The sequence below is a fragment of the Idiotropiscis lumnitzeri genome, chromosome 1, assembly GCF_059441095.1.
Source record: "Idiotropiscis lumnitzeri isolate Australia: NSW breed Sydney's pygmy pipehorse chromosome 1, RoL_Ilum_1.0, whole genome shotgun sequence".
Taxonomy (NCBI): Eukaryota; Metazoa; Chordata; class Actinopteri; order Syngnathiformes; family Syngnathidae; genus Idiotropiscis; species Idiotropiscis lumnitzeri.
This window is the reverse complement of record NC_142391.1, coordinates 24,563,915-24,586,730: the sequence shown is the minus strand read 5'-3', so window position 1 is coordinate 24,586,730 and position 22,816 is coordinate 24,563,915. Positions and strand designations below refer to the sequence as shown.

The window sequence follows — 22,816 nt, the reverse complement described above, 5'->3', positions numbered from 1 at the left end:
TGGTTAATGTGTCACAAAAGCACAATTTCAAGACTTAAAAGCCTTCGTTGTCTTTATTCACTGCGATCCTTAGGCTCCTTGTATTTGTACTGGATGTAATCAAAGACATCTTTTTCACTATCCACCAACAGAGGCTCCCCCGCCACACCTACAACAAAGCCACAAAGAGGAACGATTGTTAAATTAAATGATAAACGAATCTTTAATTTTTTATTTTCTATATCCGTATTACACTTCCCCATGTTTATTGGATTGCAGACAAAAAAATTGGATCATTTATTTATTAAAATTTTCAATCATTCAAATTTGGCATTGCAGTGATTATTTTTTTTTAGATGGTACTTAGTGTAATGAGTTTGAGAACCACTGGAGCCAACAATTAGTGTGAGAGCAGCCCCAGTGACGCAAGTGACACTCACCAGTGACCCCAAGCGGTCGTATGGTATACTCATTGAGTGTGAAGCCCTTCTCCAAAGCGTGAGTTCTCATGTTTTTATTGAAGATATCACTCCCGGTGAAATAGAGAACGCCACAGTAGTACTGATCCTTCGGGATCAACCTTGAGGTAGTGGGAAGAGGAGCGTGTTAACATACTGTATTTTCATGACCACAAGCCGCACTCAAACGTCTTACATTTTCGCCAAAATGAACAGGGCGCCTAATAATGCACCGCACCTTGTGGGTGCGTGCGCAAGAGGACGCTTAAAGGCATGGCCCCAATAGGCACGTATACAGTATAGTGCAGCTTACCATCATTCCAATCGTGAGACATCGGTGAAAAGAGGACCTTCGAAGTGAAGTTGCAAGCGGTGTGCGAGTGATTGATGACAAACACAGCGTTACTAAGACTGATGTGGACGCTTGCGCTGACGTGTCTGCATGAACTGTTCTTCGAGCTTTCACAAAATTCGGCATCATTTCTGAGGCGCTGCATGGCAACGAGACTTGACACTGATGAGTATGTTTTACCTTGCCTGCACCCAATACTACGGTGACGCTTATGTGTATGATACAATACAGAAATCACACCTGTAACGGCACCTTTTAATAAAGCGCCTTTATGGTCGTGAAAATACGAGAAACAGAACGTCTAAAATGAAAACAAAAATACACAGACGAGAATAAGACTCGATGTAGTACCTTATATCAATGCGCCTGTGAAGGTATTCTTCCTCATCTTCATTTCCATGTTGCAGCTGACAGACGCCCTGAGGAAAACAAGAGTCGGTAGAGTGTCATCATGTGCTTCATGTGTCCATGTACATTGACGGCGCTAACCGCATTAGCAGTCACAATGAAGACGTGAAGGAGAGCAAACAGGGGCCTCACCATGAACTTGGAGTCCCCCTTGGAGAGAGTGTCGGTCACAAAGCCAATGGACTCCAAATATTCCACCACAGCGTGGAGCAGCTTTGGCTGAACACATATATAAATAAAGGTTCCAACTAATTACATGGCAACAAATCTTTGCATTTGGCTAACAAGCTTACTTGTTTCTCAGACTGAGAGGTGAAGTCCGGGTGAGTCAGCAAAATATCAATATCACCACTCGATGCCGCACCTGCAAATTTCAAGCGAGCTGGTTCATTCGCCGCAAAAGTGGAGTAATGTGATAAAACCACAGGGACGTTTTTACCTCTCCTGTAACTTCCGCAGATTGTTCCAATGTATCCAGTGTCAATCTTTGTTAACTCCCCAAGGATAAGTGTCTGCACAAAAGCACAGGATTAGGTCATTTGTTTTCATTCCGAAAACACTTAATTTTCCGTATGGTATTTACTAGCAATGAAACTGTGTTAGGATTTAGAATACGGTATGCTCAGTGAAATGTGTGCATTGTTCTTTTAAGGAAACCAAAAGAAAACAGAAAAAAAAACACCAACACAGGACAAAGTATTCAAAGAGGCTTACAATAAGGAAAATGCGCACCATGTCAAAAGCGGTGTCTGTATTGAAAACTTCTCAATTTTTATAAAATTGCTATCCATTTGAATGTTTGTTTGCCTAGGATAAGCATATTTCATTTTTTTTGAACCAGCAATATATGAGAGGTTTTTTTTCTATTTAAATCACCTCCATCTTTTCCATTTCAGTTCGTGGAATCCTTTTTTCAAACTCCTCAAAGTACCTGAATGGGGTAAAATGTTCCATTTATCAACAAGATTTTTCCATTGAAGCCTATTGTGTAAATGTGTCAGCAAACTCACTTAAGGCCAATCTGTTGATGATGGTTTAGCTTGTGTTCGATCTTTTTCAAATCTAAGCACACAAGATCAAAAGATTTTCAATAAACACCAAATGTGAATCTGAGAAACAATTGACGTTGAGCAACAAACCTTCAAGACTCTTCACGCCTTCTTCGAAAAACTTCCTGGCAGCAGCCGGGCTAAAACGGATGCCAAAGAAAGACACTTTGTTACTACTGTATACCGTTTATTCTGTTTAAGAATCGTGGTTAACCTGGGGGCTTTGCCAGCTGACTTTGGCAATCGCAGGGCATATAAAGACAAAACACCCATTCACACACACGTACAGACTATTTAGAGTTTTTAACCAAACATACAAAGGGCTTGAGCAAAGATTCAATTGCTTAACATTTGAGCCATATCAGCCAGCAACAGTACAGTGTATTATATACTGTCATAAACATTTCCTAATAACGGTAATATTTTCTCCTCCTATAGCCAATTATTGTAAGGGCAATCAAATGCTTAGCAGCACTGGTTTTATTTGGTCAACTGTGATTGTAAATTCATGTGAATTTTTCATAGTTATTTTAGACACATACCCAATACCAGTTACTCTTGTGAGGAAATTGATAGATGAGCTGGTGTCGTCATTTCGAATCTGAAGAGCAACAAAAAACAAAAGGTACTCTGTCATATTTATTGAACCATCACTGGGTGAAATGTGCTTTCCAAGACCTCACCTTTTCCAGTTTGCGTAGGGTTCCTGTCTGTAGGTACTCGTCGATCTTTTCAGCTATTTTAGCTCCAACGCCATCCTGTACATACATTAATGGCTATATGAAAACTAGAGTGGAGAGGACACTTTACATAGAACAGAGCATACTAAAAATACACATATTAAAAGGAATTACAGGAAATCTTTCAAGTAGGGCTGCAGCTGCTGCATTCTTAAATTATTCACAGCATTTCACGTTTGCCACATTTTCATGACAGTTTTTTTTAATTCATGCAAATTTATTAAAAATGTGAAAACTAACATCGCATGATGCAAGTATTCACAGCATTTGGTTAATACTTGATCGGCTATGTGGCTCTGTCGAAATGAGAGGTTATATTCTTTCATTACTTAGATTTGGCATGCATGCATGCATACATACATATAAATTCGAAATTCTCTCAAATGGATGGAAGTGAATCAGTTGAAAACATCATCACGAATTCTGATGATCTCACAACCTCCTTTTTCGGTGCACGTACCAGTTTCTTGGCTTCTTCGCCATTCTTAATCTTTTGCGGGTATTTGGCAATTGTTGAGGCTGCTTTCCTAAAAATCAATAAGGTTCAAGAAAATCGTTAAGGCACAAATACAACCAATATAGATAATAACAATAAAATACAATTTTATTTATAAAGCGCATTTCACAACAGGTGGCGCTGTAAAATTACCTGTAAGCATTGTACTTGTGAATTGCCCTGTTGACGTTCTTCTCATAGTTGGCCAGCTCTACAAACACAGTAGAAAGATATTTCATTGTCATTTCTGTCCCTTTAACAATTAAAGGGCCAGGCGTAGCCTGCAGACTGGGGGCGTTTAATGCATGTCTCGAAGCACTACCAGATCGGTTTACGATCTAATTTGGGCCTCCATAAACACATAAACGCGATTTTCAAAGGTCAATCCCGCTGAGCTTTTGCAATGTACCTCAATGTATGTAAATGTTTTTCTTTTTTGATTCCCGAGAAGAAACACACAAATGACACTGTCGCTGACGTTAGCATAGCTCAGTGGTTAGCTTTTTCTCCTCCACATACCCACAAGGAAGTCTGTTATTCCCTCGTTTAAAGATTCTTGCGGAGCTTTTCTCTTGCTCATGGCTGAGTCGGCAAATTTCCAAACGTCCGGTTATTATTCCAACGAGTTTAGACACGCGTATAATAAATGTAATGTCTTTAGAGCACAGGTTTCTTGCTCGCGCAAACATGAACAATGAGTGGAATATTCGGGGGCGGGGGGGGACACATAGGGTGGGAGGAGTTTATGAGACGTAGTTCATCAATCCTATTGGTTTCAAATTTGAATAAAGTTTTGATTCAACATCGTAAAAAAATTCAACAACTGTTATTTCTCAGAAATCTCTCTTTATTTTATTATTTTGTGCTTTATAAGGAAACACCGGTTCGTACCACAGATACAAATACATTGTAGAAAAAAACGTTTTGACAAATGAAATAATTGTCAATCGTTCAAGCCACTATACAAGTACAAACATAAACCGGCATTTTATCAAATAAACTATGTTCATATTAAAAAAATAGGTGATATGACGTACAAAACATGTTTCAAATAAGATTATATCAACAGTGCTGTTCGAATTTGAATTATTTTAGCTTTAGCTGAAACTAATGGCTAAACAGTATTTACCCTAGTTGGTTGAACTATTTATATTGTGCTATAAGGTCAAGTATTTCCACATTTTAGGATTGATTTGCCCATCACGTCATTGTTTTGAAGAAAAAAAAAAGCTATCAATATATACAAATAAAAATATATATGAGTAGTCATTTTTTAAATATTAGAGAGCACTTTTCTCTCCACAAAATACAAACCAGTTGTACTGGACTTTGTTTTTTTGTCATTCTGTGGCTGCCATAATTTCCAACTTTTTAGAATACAAAAAAAAAAACATCCATCCATTCCATATAAATAAAGTTGTATTGTATTGTATTGTATCTAAACCGCTTCTCCTCACGGGAGTGGCGGGTTTGCTGGATGCATCTTACTAGTCAAACTTTATACTATAGGTCACATAATACAGTCCGCCGGTGGATGTCCCATCTCTTCCACTTCATGGGTTAGGAATTCGTTTTGACATAAACTCGATCCCTGGAAAAGATTTTGATGGCTTCCTCAATCTCAGAAAGACTTCTATCAAGATGAGCGCGGCGCAAGCGAACACTCAAATTGTCTGCTTTGAGGGGAAGCAACAGGAGCTCCGTCACCAGGGAGCGATAGCCTGTGAAGAGAAAAACAATGTTTAAAAGTCAAATATCAACAAATCAGTGAATTATTGATTATCGCGGGGAGTACGTTTTAAAAATCTACGAAATAAAAAGGGTTTTAAAAAAATCTTGTTCCACCCTTCACATGCTTTAAACACATTTAAATTCATTAAAACACACTTAAACCTATAGAAAAATAACTTACTCTCCTTGAGCGTCTTCAGAGTTTCCTGCCTGTCGCTGTCAGCCATCAAGGTGTGACCAGCAGGAACAGAAGGATTAAGTTTCTTCCTCCTTTCCTCTTCCTCCTCTTTACGCCACTGTTTCTTCCTCTCCTCTATGCTGTGTAGAAAAATAAAAACATTTTGTGAAAAAAACTCTACTTTAGGTTGATTACTCTTGTAGAGCATGACTCACTAGTGAGGCACCTGGCCCTTGACAGCGCTGGGCACAGATTTATCCCGCAAGTTTGTCAGCGACTGGGACCTCTGCATAGTCTTTCCAGCTGCGCGTGCATTGTATTTGATGAAATCTATGCTCTGGCCTTTCACCTGCAAATGGTCAATCATCACAATGAATCACACAGCGCTTGAGGCACTAGCAGCAAAAAAAAAAAAAATCTCACTGTCACTTTAAGAGAAGATCCAGAAAAAGAAAATGGATATTACTATATTAAAATTCAGTCTCAAAGAGGTCCTCGCCAAGTGACAGTGAAATTAAATTAAAAAGTATATCGCTGGAGTCCGACCAAAATCTCCAAAATCGTCACCTTTCAGGAGACCCCGTAAATGGCATGTTTGCTCAACCATTGGTATTGCATTTTGAAAGACAGCAATTTATTTTCAACACTTCAGATTAGTCAGTAATGAGTAAAAGTAATATTCACGCGCGTGGATGGACCAATAGTATAGATTTTGGAAAAAAAAATATGAAGTTCACCAAAATGTGACTTAGGAGGTTTTGGTCGGACAACAGCGATAGACAATTTTACAGGAGCATGTCAATAAATTAGATAAGATTAGGTAATACATTTTCTATCTCCACCCACTTACCTTGCAAGGAATTATAATATTACATAATAAACACTTGTAATTTTTATTCCCGGAATTAGGTAGTGCTCTTGTGTTCTTCAGAAAAAAAATTGCTTTTGTATTTAATGAATGCACATAAGTTTCACGTGATCAACTCAACTACTGAAAAGACATGCACCTGTTTAGTCTATCATCATTATGCTGAACGGAAAGGAGGGGAAAAACATCTTGCCATCTTGCATGCCATATAGAGTATGCATTTAAAAAAATAAAGTTTGAACAAAATTAACAAAATAAACTAAATACTAGGAGGAAATAAGGACAATGGTTTGCATTTGAGACATTTGTTAAATTGCTGCTTTCTTTCTTGATAAACTAAACTTTGTCAACCTATTAATAAACTAATAATTGCCCAAGTCATTTTTAACTTTACTGTCACATTATCAATAAAAAAAAATAAAACCAATTTGCTTGCTATTTTTTTTCTTTTGGGTTGGTGTCAATGACGACTCTCTTACAGTGATCTAAATTATTAGCTTTTCTTACTTGCAAATTGTCCTGTTTAGGTGTGCAAGACTGACGCAAAGCATCGGGGGGTGAATGTGGTCTTGGTGGCACTTTATTTTTCGAGTGACCCTTTAGAAAGTTTTGACACTGTGGTTTCACAGCTGGGCTGGTAGCCTGTGCAAAAACAAACAAAGATGAAAAGTGATCTACAATCAGTTGTATACATGCAGTGCTTCTCAAATTGTGGAGAAGGTTGATAGGGAGAATCTATCTCTGCCTTCCAGCACCAAATGGCCCACAGACCAATACTGGGTCACAGACTGATGGATGGTGATCTCTTTTTTATGTTTTTAATGGAAGCAACCGTCACCTGTAAGTCTGCCATGAATTTGGACTGGATGTTGTGGTATTTAGTTGAAGTCCACAGAGCTTTAACTGGAGTGGAACGAGCCCTTTCAGCTTCCACTTCTTTGCAACGTCTCTGGATTTCCCGAAGCCGCCTAATGTTGTCTTTGCGAAAGTCAAACTCTCCCTCTTCTGAGGGACAAAACATCAGGAAACAGTTGGCTCAACCAAACCAAAAGACCAAATATGAACAGAAACTCAACTGGCTTACTGGGTTCGGCTATCTCTGTGGCAGGGAAACAATCTACTTTCAGGAGCTCCCTCATGACACCTCTTTGTCCTCGTTCCAGAATGTGGGAAGCGTTGGCGCTTATGCGTGGGCGGCGTGCAGAGGCATGGGAACTGTAGCAGTCAGGGTGCAGTGCAGGATCTGGAGCGAGAGGTCCTGACAGCAAGGTCGTTGTACCCCGTTTTTGCCCCTCTAAACGACCCAGAGCTGGGAAAAGAAAGCTCCATCAGTATCCTCCATTGCAAAAGTTATGCTGAGGAGCCAATTCACCAATTTTCTTGAGAAGAATCTGCAGCCTAACCAAATGATACCGGGGGAGAGATGGGGTACTCCCTGGATTAGTTGCCAGTGAATCGCAGAGCACATATTCACATACCAAAACCTCAGAAGAATTGTGAAGCGGGTGTGCTAAGCACTAGCACAACTTGCTGCATAGTGGTCAACCGCTGTTGACATTTTGTCTTTTCACAATGTTACCCATCCTTGCATCCATCCATCATCCACCAGGTATCCATTGTTCAAGCAATCAGTCCACTCATCCATCCACTACTTCATCCAACCATCCATCGTCCCACCCACCTATCATAAATTCACCCGTTCATGGGGCTATCTCGCATCTGTCATCCCATCCATCCATCCATCATGCATGCATCCATCCGCCAGTGTGGGTGTGACCAACCTGACGCAGGTCTTTTGTAGTACTGGGGAAACAGCGATGGGTCTGGTGGAATTGGTCCACATAATGATGAAGGCCCCTCGCACATTGAAAAGATGTACTGTACATGAATAGAGTCTGCGTGTATAAATTTACATTTAAACAGATTCCTGCAATGTCATGTACTCCCACTACTGACAGCTGCCATTGCTTTTTCGCAAATAGTTATTTTTACAGCGATGTTTAGGAAATGAATGACGAAGTATGAATCACTAATGTTGAAAGAGGAATCGTAAAACTGGTGATTATTAGCAGCTGTGCCGGATTTTGACTCACAAACACATACACATGAATCTCATCAAGCAACACAAACAACACGATGAGTATAACTCATAAAAGCACATCGTTTTGTTGCGCGAAACTACGCTGAGAACTGCTTTTACCTCAATGTTGTTGTCGAGCGCAGGATTAACGTGAGCTACGCAGATTGATGACGTGTGTTTGAGCCTTCATCACCATGGCAACGGCGTCACCGCGCACAGGGCGAGAAAAGAAAAGAAAGCAGCTGGGTGTTTGTATTGACTGAGGCGTCTACTACTAACGCAAATAATGTTAAGCAAAACACTCATTCGCAAGAATGATGGTCTTGTCAAAAGATGTGATATGTTGTTTGTTTTTCATTTTGAAGCTGTTCTACTCTTGATACCTCTGTAGTATCGTTTGGCCCTAATGTTTGTCTACAAATGCCTTATTAATTATTCATATCAGTCCTCCAGTTCCAGTAAGAATACAATGGAATCAGAATTCATTATCATTTCGACTCAAGTGTATGTTCGCACAGAATTGATTATAATATGCGTTCACATTCTAAAAACTCAACTAGTGCCCTTTAGTGGTGAAAACAGGAATCGCATCGCGCATATGAGAAATACAGAATAAAATTACCTCCCCAAATGAGTAAATATTACCCTTATTAAACAACAACAACCACCCACCCAGCACTATATTTACTGATTGTACCACAGCTTTAAAACAACGCCGACTTTTAAAAAAATATTTTCATATAATTTTTAAAATGATGTCACGGACATCATGTGAAGTCATAATTTAGTAAATATGACCTCACAGAGATCGTTAGACGTCATTTTGTGTTGAATTGAATCGTTTTCGTTTCTTAACAGTTGCTTTAAACAAGTAAATATGAATGAAATATTGATTAAAATACTAATTACAACCCCCTATTTGACATTTGCACATTCTTTAATTCACCGTGTATAAAAAGTCAACTCTCCACCCAATTAATTCCATGAATTAGTCCAATACCAATTACACAATAGCCCTGAGCAGAGGCCTCGTGTGCGCATGTGCGTTGCCCCGAGCTTCCTCCTCGTCCCTGCACTGTTGCCTTGTCCAACTGTGCAGTCAACACGCACATCGCCACCACTTAAAGGTAAGAACAAGTCCTACGCAATAATTCCCTGATACTTTAAAGTTGTGAGCGTTTCTGTTTTGCTTCACTATCGACACGACCGTTTTTTGTTTTTTTTACTGTCAAGGCAAGTCTTTTTCGCGCATAAAGGACTGCCATTGCATCCAGCTGCTGTATCACTTTGTTCAGGCACACTGATACTGTTTACACTTTGTTGTGTGTTTATTGACATCCACCACTACAAATATTTTTGTTGTTGCCTCCATATTGTTCATAAAAGCTCGTTTTCACCACTGTATAGAAAGAAAGGTCAATGGCTACGTGCGCAGTGGAGGTCTGTTATCTCTCGGCACTCCCACCAGCATATCTAACTGGTCACTCTCCTTTGCTTTGTTATAAGAGACAATTAACCGGTGCATACATTTAGAGGCTTGCTCGACAGTAATCTGCAGAAATCAGCAACGAAAATAACACTCACATAATTGTCACACGCAGCGAAGAGATGGAGAGTGTGCAGTGTTGGTTTGAGTGTTACACGCTCGTGTATTCGACTAGCAAGCTTTTCGTGTAATTTAACTGCTTATAGACCTTACCTGACACGCGCGCGCACACACGCACACGCATTCCTCCTGTACGTCAGCTACGCGCATGTAGCACGTACATACTGTTAATGGTATAATAATTTTAAGTGTTTAAAATATAGAACTATATGTTTATACTTATTTAGTCTGTAGCCTACCTTAGATAAACAGTAGCATTATGAATGTCATATATTTTATATATTTATATTTTTTATTATTATTTATAAATTATGTAATTATGTATTTATTGGTATGTATTGTATTATATAATTTTCATCATCATGTGCAATTATTTAAACATGCATAGCCAATACTTGTTAGATTGTTTATTATATATTATTTATGTATAGACGTGATGTTTTATTTACTTAAGTTTTGTCATATGAATTGCGTTATTATTAAAATGATTATATGTACTATGGCATGTACAGTACACTTTTGGTATTTTTTATGTACATATTATATATGACTATTTTAATATGACATGTTTTTATTATTTCTATTGTAATTTAAATACGCATGAATAATTGTGTAAATGAATTATTGTCTTCTTAAAGATACATGACCCCTTTTTAATTTTGTTTATACATTATTATTTTAGTAACACTTCCGCAATTTTAAATGCACAAAAAATACTCTTGAGTTTTTTGTAATTTACCATATATATATATATATATATATATATATATATATATATATATATATATTTAAATACAAGTTCCCTGTAATTCTATTTATTTATTGCAATAATAATAATAATGATAATCCAAATGATGTTATTATATACTATGTTTACTATTCATTCATTCGATTCATTTTGCATATTTATATTATATAATAACTATTTTTACATTAGTTTTAATGCATTATTTTTGTATTACTCTTCTAATTTAAAAATGCACAGCATTTGTGTGTTGAGGCACTCATTTCTAATATTTATCTGCGTCATGTTGACCTTTGAGCCCAGTCAAGGCAGTCAGTTGGACAGATAGCACATGAGAGTCAGATGAAGTGTGACGCTACAATATAAACACACAACACATATGCCACAGAAGGACGACGACTTTTTAATCTGTGGTTTAGTAACACAAACCATGGAGGGCCTTTTTCTTTTTTTTTTTTTTTTTAATAATCCAAATCACATGTGTCTCAGTGTCAGGTTCTTCCAGGCTCTAAATTTAGAGCAGCCTGAAATTAGGAGTATCGGGTGGGGGTGGGCACCAGAGGGTGAAAAAAATGCTTTTTAGGTTGACTGAAGACTCCAATTTATCCATTGGTGTTAATTAGAATGTTTGTTCTTGTTTGTCTATATGCATCTACCGCACACTAAAACGCAATAGGCACCACAACTGCGACAACAAACATGCAAACACTTCCAGGAGCTAAGAAAACGTTTCATATATATGTGTGATGTTGTATTGCTATAAATAGAGAACAAGACTACTAGTCATCTGTTGTTCCCCTCTCCTTGCTCCTCGAAAGAGGCAATGGCGTCGAGAGGAAAGGGACGTGCAACGCAGCGGGACAAGGCAGGGAACAAAGACCACTGTGTCACGTGTCGCCATACACCCAAGGGACACGGTGAGTGCAGGGGGGGGCGCTGCATGAACTGATGTCGGAATCATGATGAGGGTCCCAAAATGTTGAGCAGAAGCTAGCCTTATTTAAATTGCGAATGATTTGGATCCAAGAACTCAATCAGGCACACAGTAGCTATCTTAAGGTAGTCTCTCTTTTGGTTATTAAAGCAGGAAGGTCACCTTGTCAAAGAGAGACTGGTAGTGGTGCTTTTGACGTGGGCCGATTCGAGGGCCGGACTAAAGTCAACCTCAGGCCTTTGTTAATCGAAGCGTTTTTTAAAATTTGTCACCCAACGCATCGCTCGCTAGCTAGATAGAAAGATATATGGATAGGTGGATGCTTTATTCATCCTGTGAGGAAACGTGTGCGATGGATTGATGTGTGGAGGGAGGGATGGTAAGTGAGCTTTCAGTTGTATATTTTTTGTAAATATTCTTTTCACTATTTATATTTTTGGGTTGGAGCCTACTGACGTTTTTCTTGTGAAACCAATGTGGGAGCTTTGTCAGTGTTTTTTGGAACATTTTTAGTGGTTTACAAAATAAGTGTATTATGTGAAATCTTTTTTGTTGTTGTTTTTATTTGGTCCTTATCTGAACAGTCATTTTTTTTCCTGGTTAGAAAGTGCGTGGTCTCAGGTGGCCACCCCCGCCAGTATCGCTGATGCAAAATTGTGGCCCCCTCAATCATCTAAGTTGCTGATCCCTGTTGTAACTAGCTCGTTATCCAATATGTTGGATCCATTTGGATACAGGTGTACCTAATATAGTGACCACTGAGTGTCTGCTTTAGCTCAGTGGATTCGCCCTACACTGAGAATATCATCCCATTAGTGAACAGGTTGCTGAGCCATGCTGCATGGTCATCAGGTGTGAGAGGAGAGCAGTCATACATCACCTTCCTGATCCATGCAGGCCTCTACTCCAGATGGCTCTTCCCTCCTTTTTTTTTTGCACACTCACTCCATTTGCCGGCAAATATTTGGTCAAGCCAGTTTATTGTGATGCCTTAAATGCACCACACGTTTCCAGGAGGCATCTCATTTCTTGCAGTCATTCTTTAACACACAAAAAAAGCCTATGAATTATGCAAATGTGGCATGCTGGGTGAGCATGATGGCCTCACAGTGCAGAGGTCGTGGGATCGATTCCGGCTACGGCCTTCCTGTGTGGAGTTTGCATGTTCTCCCCTTGCCTGCGTGGGTTTCCTCCCACATTCCAAAAACATGCATGTCAGGTTGATTGGACACTATAAATGGTCCCTAGGTATGAGTGTGAGCGTGAATGGTAGTTTGTCTTTGTGTGCCCTGTGATTGGCTGGCAACCAGCTCAGGGTGTACCCCGCCTACCACCCAAAGACAGCTGGGATAGGCTTCAGCACCCCCGCGACCCTCGTGAGGAGAAGCGGTACAGATAATGGATGGATGGGTATTTAGGCTCTGAATAATAGCAGGAATGTTTTTTGTAATCATCATGAAATGAGGGAAGAATGTTATAATGTATTTTTATAAGAAAAAAATGTTTGGAGAATAAAGTTGCATTTCCTTGTGGAAATAACGTGTGTTATTTTACAAGAATGACATGTTAGCAAGTAAAACTCAGGAAGGCTACCAGATTACAGTGGACGTTTTAGAAAGAAAATATTTGTTAATTTTGTGACATTTTATGTTGTAATTTTGAAGATTTATTTTCTTATTGTTCTATTTTTAAGCATGGCTCTATATTTCCTTCATCGATAAAACTTTTTTTTATTCCAGAACCCATGGCCGTCCCTCCGGCATATGCAGACTTGGGGAAGTCTGCCAAAGACATCTTCCACAAGGGCTATGGTATAAACAATTGTTAATAAGTCGTACTTTGTTATATATGCTCCAACTTTTTTTCGTAAATCTCTTTTTTTTTATGTGCTCATCATCGTCTCTGCCAGGCTATGGAATTCTGAAGTTGGATGTGAAGACCAAGTCCCAGAATGGTGTTGTAAGTACTTTGCAACGTCACATTTGGATCTGTTGCCAATCATTTTTTGTACAGGTTCATCTCTTTTTCTACCATTGTGTTTGCGTTTTGTTTTTGTTAGTATTATTATTTTTATGATTGTGTGTGAAAAGTACATACAGTGCTATACAACACAAATCTTTGTGATAAAAAATAAGCATGTTCTCATGATCTTCTTGACCCTATATGGACAAAATTATTGGGACACGGGGGTACTTACACCTACAGGATGTTCCGACCCAGAACTGAAATTTAAGGTCTTAGGCCTCCTGAAACTTTTGTCTATATAGTGCACATAGTTGTCCCTTCCATTTCCCCCCTCTAATGCTGTCCTTTCTCTTTTTTTATTTGCTTCTTTCTTGATTGGATGCCCTTTTCAGATGGTAAGAAAGTGTGCGCATGTGTCAACGATTAAACATGGGTGTTATGCAGTTTCAAAGATTTGGATAGTTGGCCTTGAGATACAAGTTTAATTAGTTCAGTGTCATGCTCTTAACTCCAAACACTCCGATCTAAATCCAAGTTTCCCTATTGATAGAAATGGAAATACCATTAATCCGTTACAGCCCCCCCCCAAAAAAAAATTTAAAATGAGAGTTTAAAGACTTTATACCAGTGAGTATTGTTATATTGTGTGTCTATATGTGTTGCTGCACCATTTGTTTATCAACCTATTCCCTAAAGCACAGGCATTTGTTGGCCATTTTTGGAGGTGCTGAAGCACACATATCAGCCATGCCCAAAAAACACCGCTGTCCTCTGTTAGAATTGGAATGAGACAAGCTAGAATTGGAATGAGACAAGCCAGCTGTTGTGTCATGTGCAAGTGATGATATTAAAGCCAAGGTGCAACCTACTGGATGCCAATGAACTCCGATTGAGATACAAGAGAGGAGGAGGAGCAAAAAAAAAAAAAACCAAACAACTGAGCCATGTTGTTTGTTGCAATTTGTAGTTTTAAATACTCTTTTTTTTAATGTTTTGACTGAAACCTCAAGGAGTGGCATTAAACATCTTGAAGCCTCTTTTTTTAGATTTGTACATTTGTTGTAAAAGTGAGCGGAGTTGAGTTCACTGCCACTATACAGTGCTCGAATCTCAAGTTTTTGCTGGGGAGTCAAAGTTGAAAAAACTAAAAAATGTGGTCACTTGTACCTCCATGCACCATTACGCATGCAAATGTTAGCAGCTTGCAGCTCCGCCAAAGCGTATCCTTACAAATTGATCACCAACCTCTTCCCCACCGTCCTCCCCAACCACAGCAGATAAATGATGCTTTGTGGGGGCTCCATTCTCTCCTTAAATACTTCCCCTCTACCTCTTGGTGCTTTCACCGGCTTCCTGCCTCAGACTTCTAAATGCCGCTTTGTTTTGCAGGAGTTTGCCACCTCAGGCTCCAGCAACTCCAACACGGGCAAGTCGGGCGGCCACCTGGAGACCAAGTACAAAGTCAGCGCGCTCGGCCTGAGCTTCAACCAGAAATGGAACACCGACAACACTCTGGCCACTGAAATCACCTTCGAGGACCAGGTGCGGTCAAATGGCCAACTACCGTACCCTAAGATGAGATATGATAGAATATGAATTATTATTTTATGGTCTGCAGCTGGTAAAGGGATTGAAGCTTGGTCTGGACACCTCATTTGTACCAAATACTGGGTAAGATCTGTCCTCTTCATTATAAGCATACACTCTTCATGCCGTCAATCAAAATTACTATGGCTAAATTACTTCTTTAATTAAACACTCACTACAACTATTTCGATACAAACAATTTTTTGCAAAACTCAACCACTGTTTGGAAAGTATGTGGCTTGTTACATCTGGCGTAAATAGAACACAGTTTTTCAGAAAAAGAACAGCAAACAAACCATCAAACATGGTGGGGCTGCTTTCCTACTTCAGGACCTGGATGGACTTGCTGCGCTTAAGGGAACCATGAATTTGGGAACGTTTGCCCATCAGTTGTGACCTTCAAATTAAGCGCATCTGGGTTCTGCATCACAACAACAATCAAAAACTCATGAGCAAGTCAACTTCTGAATGGCTTAAAAAAAAGTTTTATAGTGGCCTAGTCAAAGTCCAGACTTAAATCTGATTGAAATGCCGTGCCATAACTTGTGTTGTCTTTTACGAATATTTTGATTAAAATCTTAATTTAAGAGTGACAAACAAGAAAAAAAAAAAAGAATCAGGAAGGGGGCAAACACTTTTTCACACTACTGAATGTCCCCTTTAAATAAGTCCTGACACATGTGAAGTATTGATTCCTAGTCTTCATCATGCAGCAAAAAGAGCGCCAGACTGAAGACGGCGTACAAGCGTGACTTTGTCAACGTGGGCTGCGACCTGGTGTTCGACGTGGCCGGCCCCACCATCCACAGTGCCGCCGTGCTGGGCTATGGGGGCTGGTTGGCGGGCTACCAGGTGGCGTTTGATACCGCTAAGTCCAGGCTCACTATGAACAACTTCTCTCTGGGATACAGGGCCCCTGACTTCCAGCTACACACCAGTGTGTGAGTGTCACGTCACATTATGTGGTGTTCAAAAAAATACACACACACATATATATATATATATATGTGTGTGTGTGTGTGCCGGTATACATATATTGTTCTATTTATATTGTTTATCCTTGTGCATTTGATAACAGTTGGGATTTACCACCGCAAATCACATAGCAATTATAAAAATCTTAGACTAAAAACATCCATCCATTATCTAAGCTTCATATCTTCACAAGGGTCGCGCCAGCCGTCTATGGGGAGTAAATAGAGTACATCTGGAATTGGTTGACATCCAATAGAAAAATATTTTAAAAAATGTATATTGCAGCAACGACGGTACAGAGTTTGCCGGCTCCATTTACCAAAAGGTGAACAGCAACACAGAGACTGCAGTCCACCTGGCCTGGACGGCCGGAAGCAACAACACACTCTTTGGAGCGGGAGCCAAATACCAGCTGGATAAGGACGCCTCTCTTTCTGTAAGAAATGATAGCATGAGTCTCGCACAATTGTGGGACATCCGATGATGTCACTTTGTCCTCACTCATGGTGTGTTGTTTTCTCCAAACAGGCCAAAGTCAACAACGCCTGCCTTGTCGGAGTGGGATACACACAAACCCTCAGGCCAGGTTGGTTTTTCTGCACCCCCTACATTTTCCCGAAACAGCGCAAAAACAATTAGGAAAATTTCGCTACGACCAATCAAGCAGAGGATGGAAATATGTGGGTAAATCAGGAAATTTGGGAATCTGTCAAAGAAACAGTGCCATGGCTATTGTAGTGTAGGTTACTGGACGAGCGTTCCTGATTCCGCAGGTTGATGTAACACAGAGGCTGTAATCTGGACAACAAAAAAAACGCATCCATTTACATCAAATCTGGTCCTCGAGGGACGTTTCCCTCGTCCAACACACGCGATTAAAATTCTCAGGATTGTTGCTTCTACACCGCTTGCTGATGAGCTGACCATTTGAATCAGGTGTGTAGGAGGAGGGGAAACATCTAAAGAATGCAGAACAGTGGCACCCTTCTGACATGAGCAGCCACGAGAAATTTAGTGAAATGAGGATATATAATAGTTATGACAAGCATAGACAGACGTATTTTTTTTTTTTGCATACGGCAAAGATAACATGTCTTTGAATATTGCCGTCTGTCTCCGTGTGTCGTTGCACTGTTTGCATGCAAATAGCTGTTGCTTAAAGCGTTAGAGGCATTGCATTGTGCAGTAGCATTGAGCTAGCGAAAGGCAAAGCTATCGTGCTCTTTTAAATACACATGTAATTCTTTGTTTCATGTTTAGCTGGACAGTAAGTGGGAGTGGCAATAAGAAGCTTGAAGTCTCTCTTTTTAAGGATTTGTTCACTGCCGTGAAATCGAGTCGAGTTAGCTGCTACCACATTGTGAACTTGTGGTGTCACTCGTATCTCAAAGGCACCACAGTATTAAAATTTAGGCTGAATTTACCTCACTCGCCTTGACTTCCAACCGCTGGCAAAAACAAACGACAGTTAATGCTTCCTTCTTTTCACGCAGGAATCAAGCTAACGCTATCAGCGCTCATCGACGGGAAGAATGTCACCGGTGGCGGACACAAGATGGGCCTGAGCTTCGAGCTGGATGCATAAAGATGGCATTGCGGAACAGAGATGATGGAGAAAATGAAAGAGGCGAATTATAACGACACCGCCAAGGTCCAACCAGCAACATTAAATAACATTACACACAAAATCACACTCAGTATAAGGGCTTGCCATTTTGAGAATGATAGTTCCAACACCCTGTTCACTTGGTGCTGTTAGAATACAATGTAGCGATTTTGTGTTTATTAGTAACTAAATGGTTCATATCCTGGCCAAAATGTATTTATTTTGTAGTCTACTTTTTAAATCTTTAGATTCAATAAGTATTTTCTTTCTCGTCCAGTGTTTGGGGTATGATTAATTTAATTCAACAAAAAACTACCCAATCAACATTCACGTCGAATTTATTAACCATATTTGTACAGAATTGGGATTTAATGCGCCTTACTTCAATTTTATCAACCTTTTTGTTTAGCCACACTTTTTCCATACATTGACCTTGTTAGAATGTGAACGCTTTGCTTTTGAATGGCATGTTTTTAAGCAAATTGGGAACTTTTCACTTTTTCTGCCACTTTGCCAAATAAATGTCTACTATGAACAGTGGAATAACAGATAAGATTGTCTTAGTGAGCAAGTGGACCTTTATACTCCATTTCACCTCAGTCGCTAAAAGCTCTTGTCTGTTTGTGCTTTAGATAAGAACCATCATCAAAAGTTACAACCTCAAACTGGTTATTTGATCAGTGGAATAAAAAACAAGTGACAACACGATGATGAATGTGTGCTTTTGTGTCATAGTACATCATGACATTAACAGAAAAAATATCACAAGGTGCAAAATTCAAAATGATACACATACACTGTTACTGTGTCATTATTGATTGACAGTACATTCAAACCTTCCATTTAGTACCAGTAGATGGAGAGAAAACATTAATGGAACCAGGCGGTGCAGCTTTTGACACCAAGGGAGTTGTGGAACGGATTAGAAGTTTCCCTGAGCGAGGTCTGTTTTCAGTTAAACATTTCATAATGAAAACAATGCCCAGCAGGGGTGTGCAAACCTTTGTACTCAGGGCCACATTATTTCCATTTTAACAAAAAAAAAAGTAATATATTAGTCATTACAGAAGCATTAGTTCTGTTTTAATTGCCCAGTTTTTATAAAAAAAAACTATTGGTAAAAATCTTTTTTAGCTCACCACAACCCAATCGGCAAGGCTCAAACCCGTATAAGCAGTTGTGCAACGTGCACGGTTCAGCAACAAGTTTTCATGAGCGTCTGACAGACGGCTATGAGCTTTCCAGCAATTGCCAGTGAAAAGCGTTGCAAAGAAGTCAATCAAAAATGTCGTATCACCTTTCACAACGAAAATGACATTTTACAGGTATTAACCAAGGTCCGCCAAGCTGTATTAAGTATATAATTTATATTGTGATTTACCAAAACATTTTACTGTATTTATAATTTAGACTTTACTAGAAAACAAATTGTGGAGTCTCTAGTCGCTGAAATGCCTGTGAGATTTCATAACAAAAATTGTGCTTTTGGGTAGAAGTGGCATGAATAACGGTAACCATACAGAATATAGAGCATACGCATTGTGGTTTACAATAAAAGTACATAGGTACATGCCAAAAAGCCAAGCGTGAAAACAAATGCATGAGCTCAGTCCATGGATAGAACCTTCGACCTCTGAAATACATATCTACAGTGTCTTTTATTTTTGTCCGTATTATAGCTACAGCGGCTGGGACAATCTGCTTCTTCCTTGACAACTGCACCATGTCGTTTCCCAATAAGAACACCAGGCAGGAGTCAGTTTTTTCCATTGCAGAGAGTGGATTATGTGTGGCAGGATTCATTGCCTTGTGTGCCTCGGGGAGTCGCTGTTTTTTTCTTCTGAATTATCCAGTTCAGTTGTCACTTTCAGTGTGGTGGGTCTTAGTTCATTATCGAAGACAAATCTTTCATGAGATGCATGGATTAAAAACATTTACAAGTTGACATATAGTTTAAACAAGTTTTGAAAAAAAAGGCTAAATTATATATACAACAAATAGTAAAAGTATCTTAATATAAAAGCTTGTTGGTCTCGGGTAAAAAAATGGAGCGGGCCATTGGTGGCCCCAAGGACATACTTTTCCCACCCCTGCTTTAGTGTGATCTGATTCTACTGTGACACTGGATGCTACAAATCCTTTGGGATCCCTGAACACTTCAGCCGGTGCGCCTCAATGTGCATATGGTGGCTGAGAACAGATTTGAGTCCGAACAGATCTGAGATCTGGCGTTACACCTTAGAGCACAGGTGTCAAACTCCGGTCCTTTCCGGCTGCTTTCTTGCATACTTTCAATCTCTCCTGCTGCAACACACCTGACTCAAATGAGCAGGATACTTATCAGGCTAACTTCAGAGCTTGCTTATGAGCTGACCAGGTCCCGAGTTTGACACCTACGCCTTAGAGATTCTATTGGCATACATGTTGGTTAAAAGAACTCCCTTGCAACTAGTCCAGGGAGTTACCCTACCTCTCACCCAAAGTCAGCTGGGATAGGTTCCCGCTCACCCTGGACCTTTATGAGGCCATGTGTTGACAGCAGAGGACCATAAAAATTAGCAAGACACTCCACATTTGTTAAAATAAAACAGATGGGTGCGTGAACATCCAAAGCTGTAGAATAGTTTTGAGGATTTGCTGTTCCCCTCTGAAGTGTGCACAAACGTGTTTTTTGCGCTGAGATCCACACGGTGGCAGCAAGTGGACGTAAAACTAGGAGAGATCTCTGGAGAAACTGTTGCTCCCTTGCAACCACGTCCACTCCCTCAGCATCTGGTACACAAAATGCAGGGTGAGCACAATCATGTTTAATTTAATTTGTGGGAAAGGCACCATCAGTTTCATTATAGTTATAGTTTTTAATTTTGTTTTTTTAATTCTGTATTAATTCATTTTTAGAGCAGGGCCTTTAGTTTATCAAGCTTTCATTTAGCATTAGTTTTTTTTAAATACATTAGAGTATTTGTTGAAAAAAACTAAACAAAGGTCTCCAACTATTGTGCATGAAACTGCAATTCTCAAATCACTGACCTTCCTTCTTCTGTATGGACTAACAGTGAGATCGAAATGAATACATTAAAAAGCTAATCCATTATATTAACTGACAAAAGGACATTCTCTCTTTAATTGTAGTTACTTGTAGTTATTTTCATAAAATAAGAGAAAATTTCAGTTCATTTTGATAAAACCAAAACGTTTTCAATTTTATTTATTTTTATTTTTTTACTTTAATGACCTTGCCTCCGGCGGCATGGTGACCGACTGGTTAGCACGATGCTCTCACAGTGCAGAGGTCGTGGGTTCGATTCCGGGTCCGGCTTTCTTGTGTGGAGTTTGCATGTTCTCCCCGTGCCTGCGTGGGTTTCCTCCGGGTACTCCGGTTTCCTCCCACATTCCAAAAACATGCATGGCAGGTTGATTGGACACTCTAAATTGCCCCTAGGTATGAGTGTGAGCGCAGATGGTTGTTCGTCTATGTGTTCAGGGTGTACCCCGCCTACTGCCCGAAGATGGCTCGGATAGGCTCCAGCACCCCCCGCGACCCTTGTGAGGACAAGCGGTACAGATAATGGATGGATGGACCTTGCCTCCTACCTCCATGTTGCTCTCAGACTCCTGGATGGTGTCATGCAGCAAACTCTGCAGTCGACTCTCAAAGGTCCTGCTTTCCTCCACCAGAGACTCATCCCTTGCCCAACAAAAAAAGGAAATATTCTCTGTGGTTGTTGAAAAAATAATTACAAGGGTGATGATAATAATTGTGAGAGCAATCTTTCTCTCTCAGTCAGTCAGGATTTTAAGTTGCCAATGGCAACATGCAAAGAAAGCAACTGAAAGATGAGACAGATGTAGTGACACCCTGTATGGTGTGACTGAATAGATTGCATACCTTGACTTACTTTACCCAAGTAATTACTTGACTTGAAATTTATTGAGGGGGCTTGACTTACACACAATGATATCATATACTCACAACTGCTGTAAACTGTGTCGGGGGGTCATCAGAGGAGGCACTGAAGGAGGCGTACGAGATCCATCAGGACTCCCGCTTACCGGGCTTCGAACCTTACTCTACAGGAAATCATGGGAATCGCTGAGTCACTTTGAGTCACACATTTGGAATATGTCGCCGGTTTGTTCAGAAATTATTTGACGTGCGAGTTGTTTTCTCACACAGGCGACTTTAAGGAGGTTCCACAGCTCCCTTTGGCGCTTTTCCTGCAGACCCATGAGGACTTGTTCGCTCTGAGCCATCTCCTGCACCACGCCTTCCACCTTCGGCAGCAGCTCCATGACGCGCTGACGACAAACGCCCGTCTTACTGCACGAGCAAAATTAGCAAAGGGCGTGTGAATTTGCAGAAAGTTTGATGGGCATAGTCGTTCAGATCGACTGAGCACAGATGTGAAAATCTCACTGACAAAATTTGCCATGGGTCATTTAGACATTGAGTAAATTAACATTAATTTATCAGCAAAATTTCAACTAGAATGCTTAATCCTGTCATGAGCCGTGTCGGTCATGGCAGGGCGTTGTTGTTGTTTTCGTGTCTCTTTGTTGTTGTTTTGGTTTCTGTCAGCTGAGTAGGGGCGTTTCCCCTCAGCACTTCGTCCCCACCAGCCACGCACCTGTTCCCCGTTAGCCTCGCACACCTGACTCCCATCTGCTCCCATAATTACCGGACTATTTAACCACCCCGTGCCGACAGCTCAGCGTTGGTGCATTGCCTTTCTTTCCCGACACCGCTGCCCTCGCTTTTGCGATTCTGCACGCCACTACCATCCCTGCTCTCGTTCATGCCCCCAGCTCTTGTTTCATATCCCCGCTTAGTTCGTTCCCGTCGTGTTTTGTTCTTTGTCCTTGGTCCAGTTTAGTCACGTTTAGTTTGCCTCTGTTATTTTGCAGCCTGCCATGTTGGTTGTCCTTGTTTTGATTCACTTAATAGATTCCCTTTAAGTTACACCTTCCCCCGCTTCCTCGCATTTTGGGTCCTCGCCCTCCTCGCCGACCGGCGACCCCTAACAAGTCCAGTCTTATCCAGAATAATGTGCATTTTATA

The 22,816-nt window shown here is 40.2% G+C and overlaps 4 protein-coding genes across 8 annotated transcripts in view; 1 reads left to right on the top strand and 3 right to left on the bottom strand.

Annotated features, from left to right (window-relative positions):
* Positions 1 to 34: 34 nt before the first annotated feature.
* polb (polymerase (DNA directed), beta) lies at positions 35 to 4,199 on the bottom strand. The gene is made up of 14 exons (XM_088304640.1): positions 4,002 to 4,199; positions 3,636 to 3,693; positions 3,447 to 3,513; positions 2,930 to 3,004; positions 2,789 to 2,847; positions 2,337 to 2,386; positions 2,208 to 2,259; positions 2,074 to 2,128; positions 1,637 to 1,709; positions 1,491 to 1,561; positions 1,330 to 1,416; positions 1,141 to 1,208; positions 420 to 559; positions 35 to 148 (listed from the first exon to the last, which is right to left on the bottom strand). Exons 1-14 carry the CDS (start codon positions 4,060 to 4,062, stop codon positions 54 to 56), a joined length of 1,011 nt encoding a protein of 336 aa, XP_088160766.1. The 5' UTR covers positions 4,063 to 4,199; the 3' UTR covers positions 35 to 53.
* Positions 4,200 to 4,308: 109 nt separating this feature from the next.
* On the bottom strand, positions 4,309 to 8,773 carry enkd1 (enkurin domain containing 1). Of its 2 annotated transcripts, XM_088304616.1 has the most exons (7): positions 8,041 to 8,766; positions 7,344 to 7,568; positions 7,098 to 7,264; positions 6,767 to 6,901; positions 5,607 to 5,740; positions 5,395 to 5,531; positions 4,309 to 5,203 (listed from the first exon to the last, which is right to left on the bottom strand). In XM_088304616.1, exons 1-7 carry the CDS (start codon positions 8,123 to 8,125, stop codon positions 5,043 to 5,045), a joined length of 1,044 nt encoding a protein of 347 aa, XP_088160742.1. In that variant the 5' UTR covers positions 8,126 to 8,766; the 3' UTR covers positions 4,309 to 5,042. The 2 variants fall into 2 exon arrangements, with proteins under 2 accessions (XP_088160742.1, XP_088160753.1); XM_088304627.1 differs by lacking the exon at positions 6,767 to 6,901 and having other exon boundaries at positions 8,041 to 8,773.
* A 581-nt stretch (positions 8,774 to 9,354) lies between these two features.
* vdac3 (voltage-dependent anion channel 3) lies at positions 9,355 to 18,465 on the top strand. Of its 3 annotated transcripts, none has more exons than XM_088291377.1 (10): positions 9,355 to 9,466; positions 11,509 to 11,607; positions 13,364 to 13,435; positions 13,534 to 13,583; positions 14,979 to 15,131; positions 15,208 to 15,260; positions 15,890 to 16,117; positions 16,437 to 16,587; positions 16,680 to 16,737; positions 17,645 to 18,465. In XM_088291377.1, exons 1-10 carry the CDS (start codon positions 9,379 to 9,381, stop codon positions 17,734 to 17,736), a joined length of 1,044 nt encoding a protein of 347 aa, XP_088147503.1. In that variant the 5' UTR covers positions 9,355 to 9,378; the 3' UTR covers positions 17,737 to 18,465. The 3 variants fall into 3 exon arrangements, with proteins under 3 accessions (XP_088147503.1, XP_088147511.1, XP_088147519.1); XM_088291385.1 differs by having other exon boundaries at positions 9,398 to 9,466; positions 11,458 to 11,607; XM_088291393.1 differs by lacking the exon at positions 11,509 to 11,607 and having other exon boundaries at positions 9,406 to 9,466.
* A 644-nt stretch (positions 18,466 to 19,109) lies between these two features.
* ikbkb (inhibitor of nuclear factor kappa B kinase subunit beta) overlaps positions 19,110 to 22,816 on the bottom strand; it is a 27,148-nt gene continuing 23,441 nt past the window's right edge. The window contains exons 19-22 of one of the 2 annotated variants that reach the window (XM_088291365.1): positions 21,931 to 22,078; positions 21,731 to 21,828; positions 21,352 to 21,450; positions 19,110 to 20,529 (exon numbers count right to left, since the gene is read on the bottom strand). In XM_088291365.1, the coding sequence (XP_088147491.1) occupies positions 20,523 to 20,529; positions 21,352 to 21,450; positions 21,731 to 21,828; positions 21,931 to 22,078 (352 nt within the window). In that variant the 3' untranslated portion in view covers positions 19,110 to 20,522. The remainder of the gene's footprint in view (positions 20,530 to 21,351; positions 21,451 to 21,730; positions 21,829 to 21,930; positions 22,079 to 22,816) is intronic. The other variant, XM_088291359.1, reaches the window with a different exon arrangement.

Coding starts and splice junctions, on each gene's coding strand:
- polb (XM_088304640.1), bottom strand. CDS start 4,062: ATGAGCAAGAGAAAAGCTCCGCAAGAATCTTTAAACGAGGGAATAACA. Junction 3,005..3,446: donor GCGAAGAAGCCAAGAAACTG/GTACGTGCACCG, acceptor ATGTATGTACAG/GATGGCGTTGGAGCTAAAAT. Junction 1,562..1,636: donor CTGCGGAAGTTACAGGAGAG/GTAAAAACGTCC, acceptor TGAAATTTGCAG/GTGCGGCATCGAGTGGTGAT.
- enkd1 (XM_088304616.1), bottom strand. CDS start 8,125: ATGTGCGAGGGGCCTTCATCATTATGTGGACCAATTCCACCAGACCCA. Junction 7,265..7,343: donor CACAGAGATAGCCGAACCCA/GTAAGCCAGTTG, acceptor TTTGTCCCTCAG/AAGAGGGAGAGTTTGACTTT. Junction 5,741..6,766: donor CTAAACAGGACAATTTGCAA/GTAAGAAAAGCT, acceptor GACCATTTGCAG/GTGAAAGGCCAGAGCATAGA.
- vdac3 (XM_088291377.1), top strand. CDS start 9,379: ATGTGCGTTGCCCCGAGCTTCCTCCTCGTCCCTGCACTGTTGCCTTGT. Junction 11,608..13,363: donor CCATACACCCAAGGGACACG/GTGAGTGCAGGG, acceptor TTTTTATTCCAG/AACCCATGGCCGTCCCTCCG. Junction 16,588..16,679: donor ATAAGGACGCCTCTCTTTCT/GTAAGAAATGAT, acceptor TTCTCCAAACAG/GCCAAAGTCAACAACGCCTG.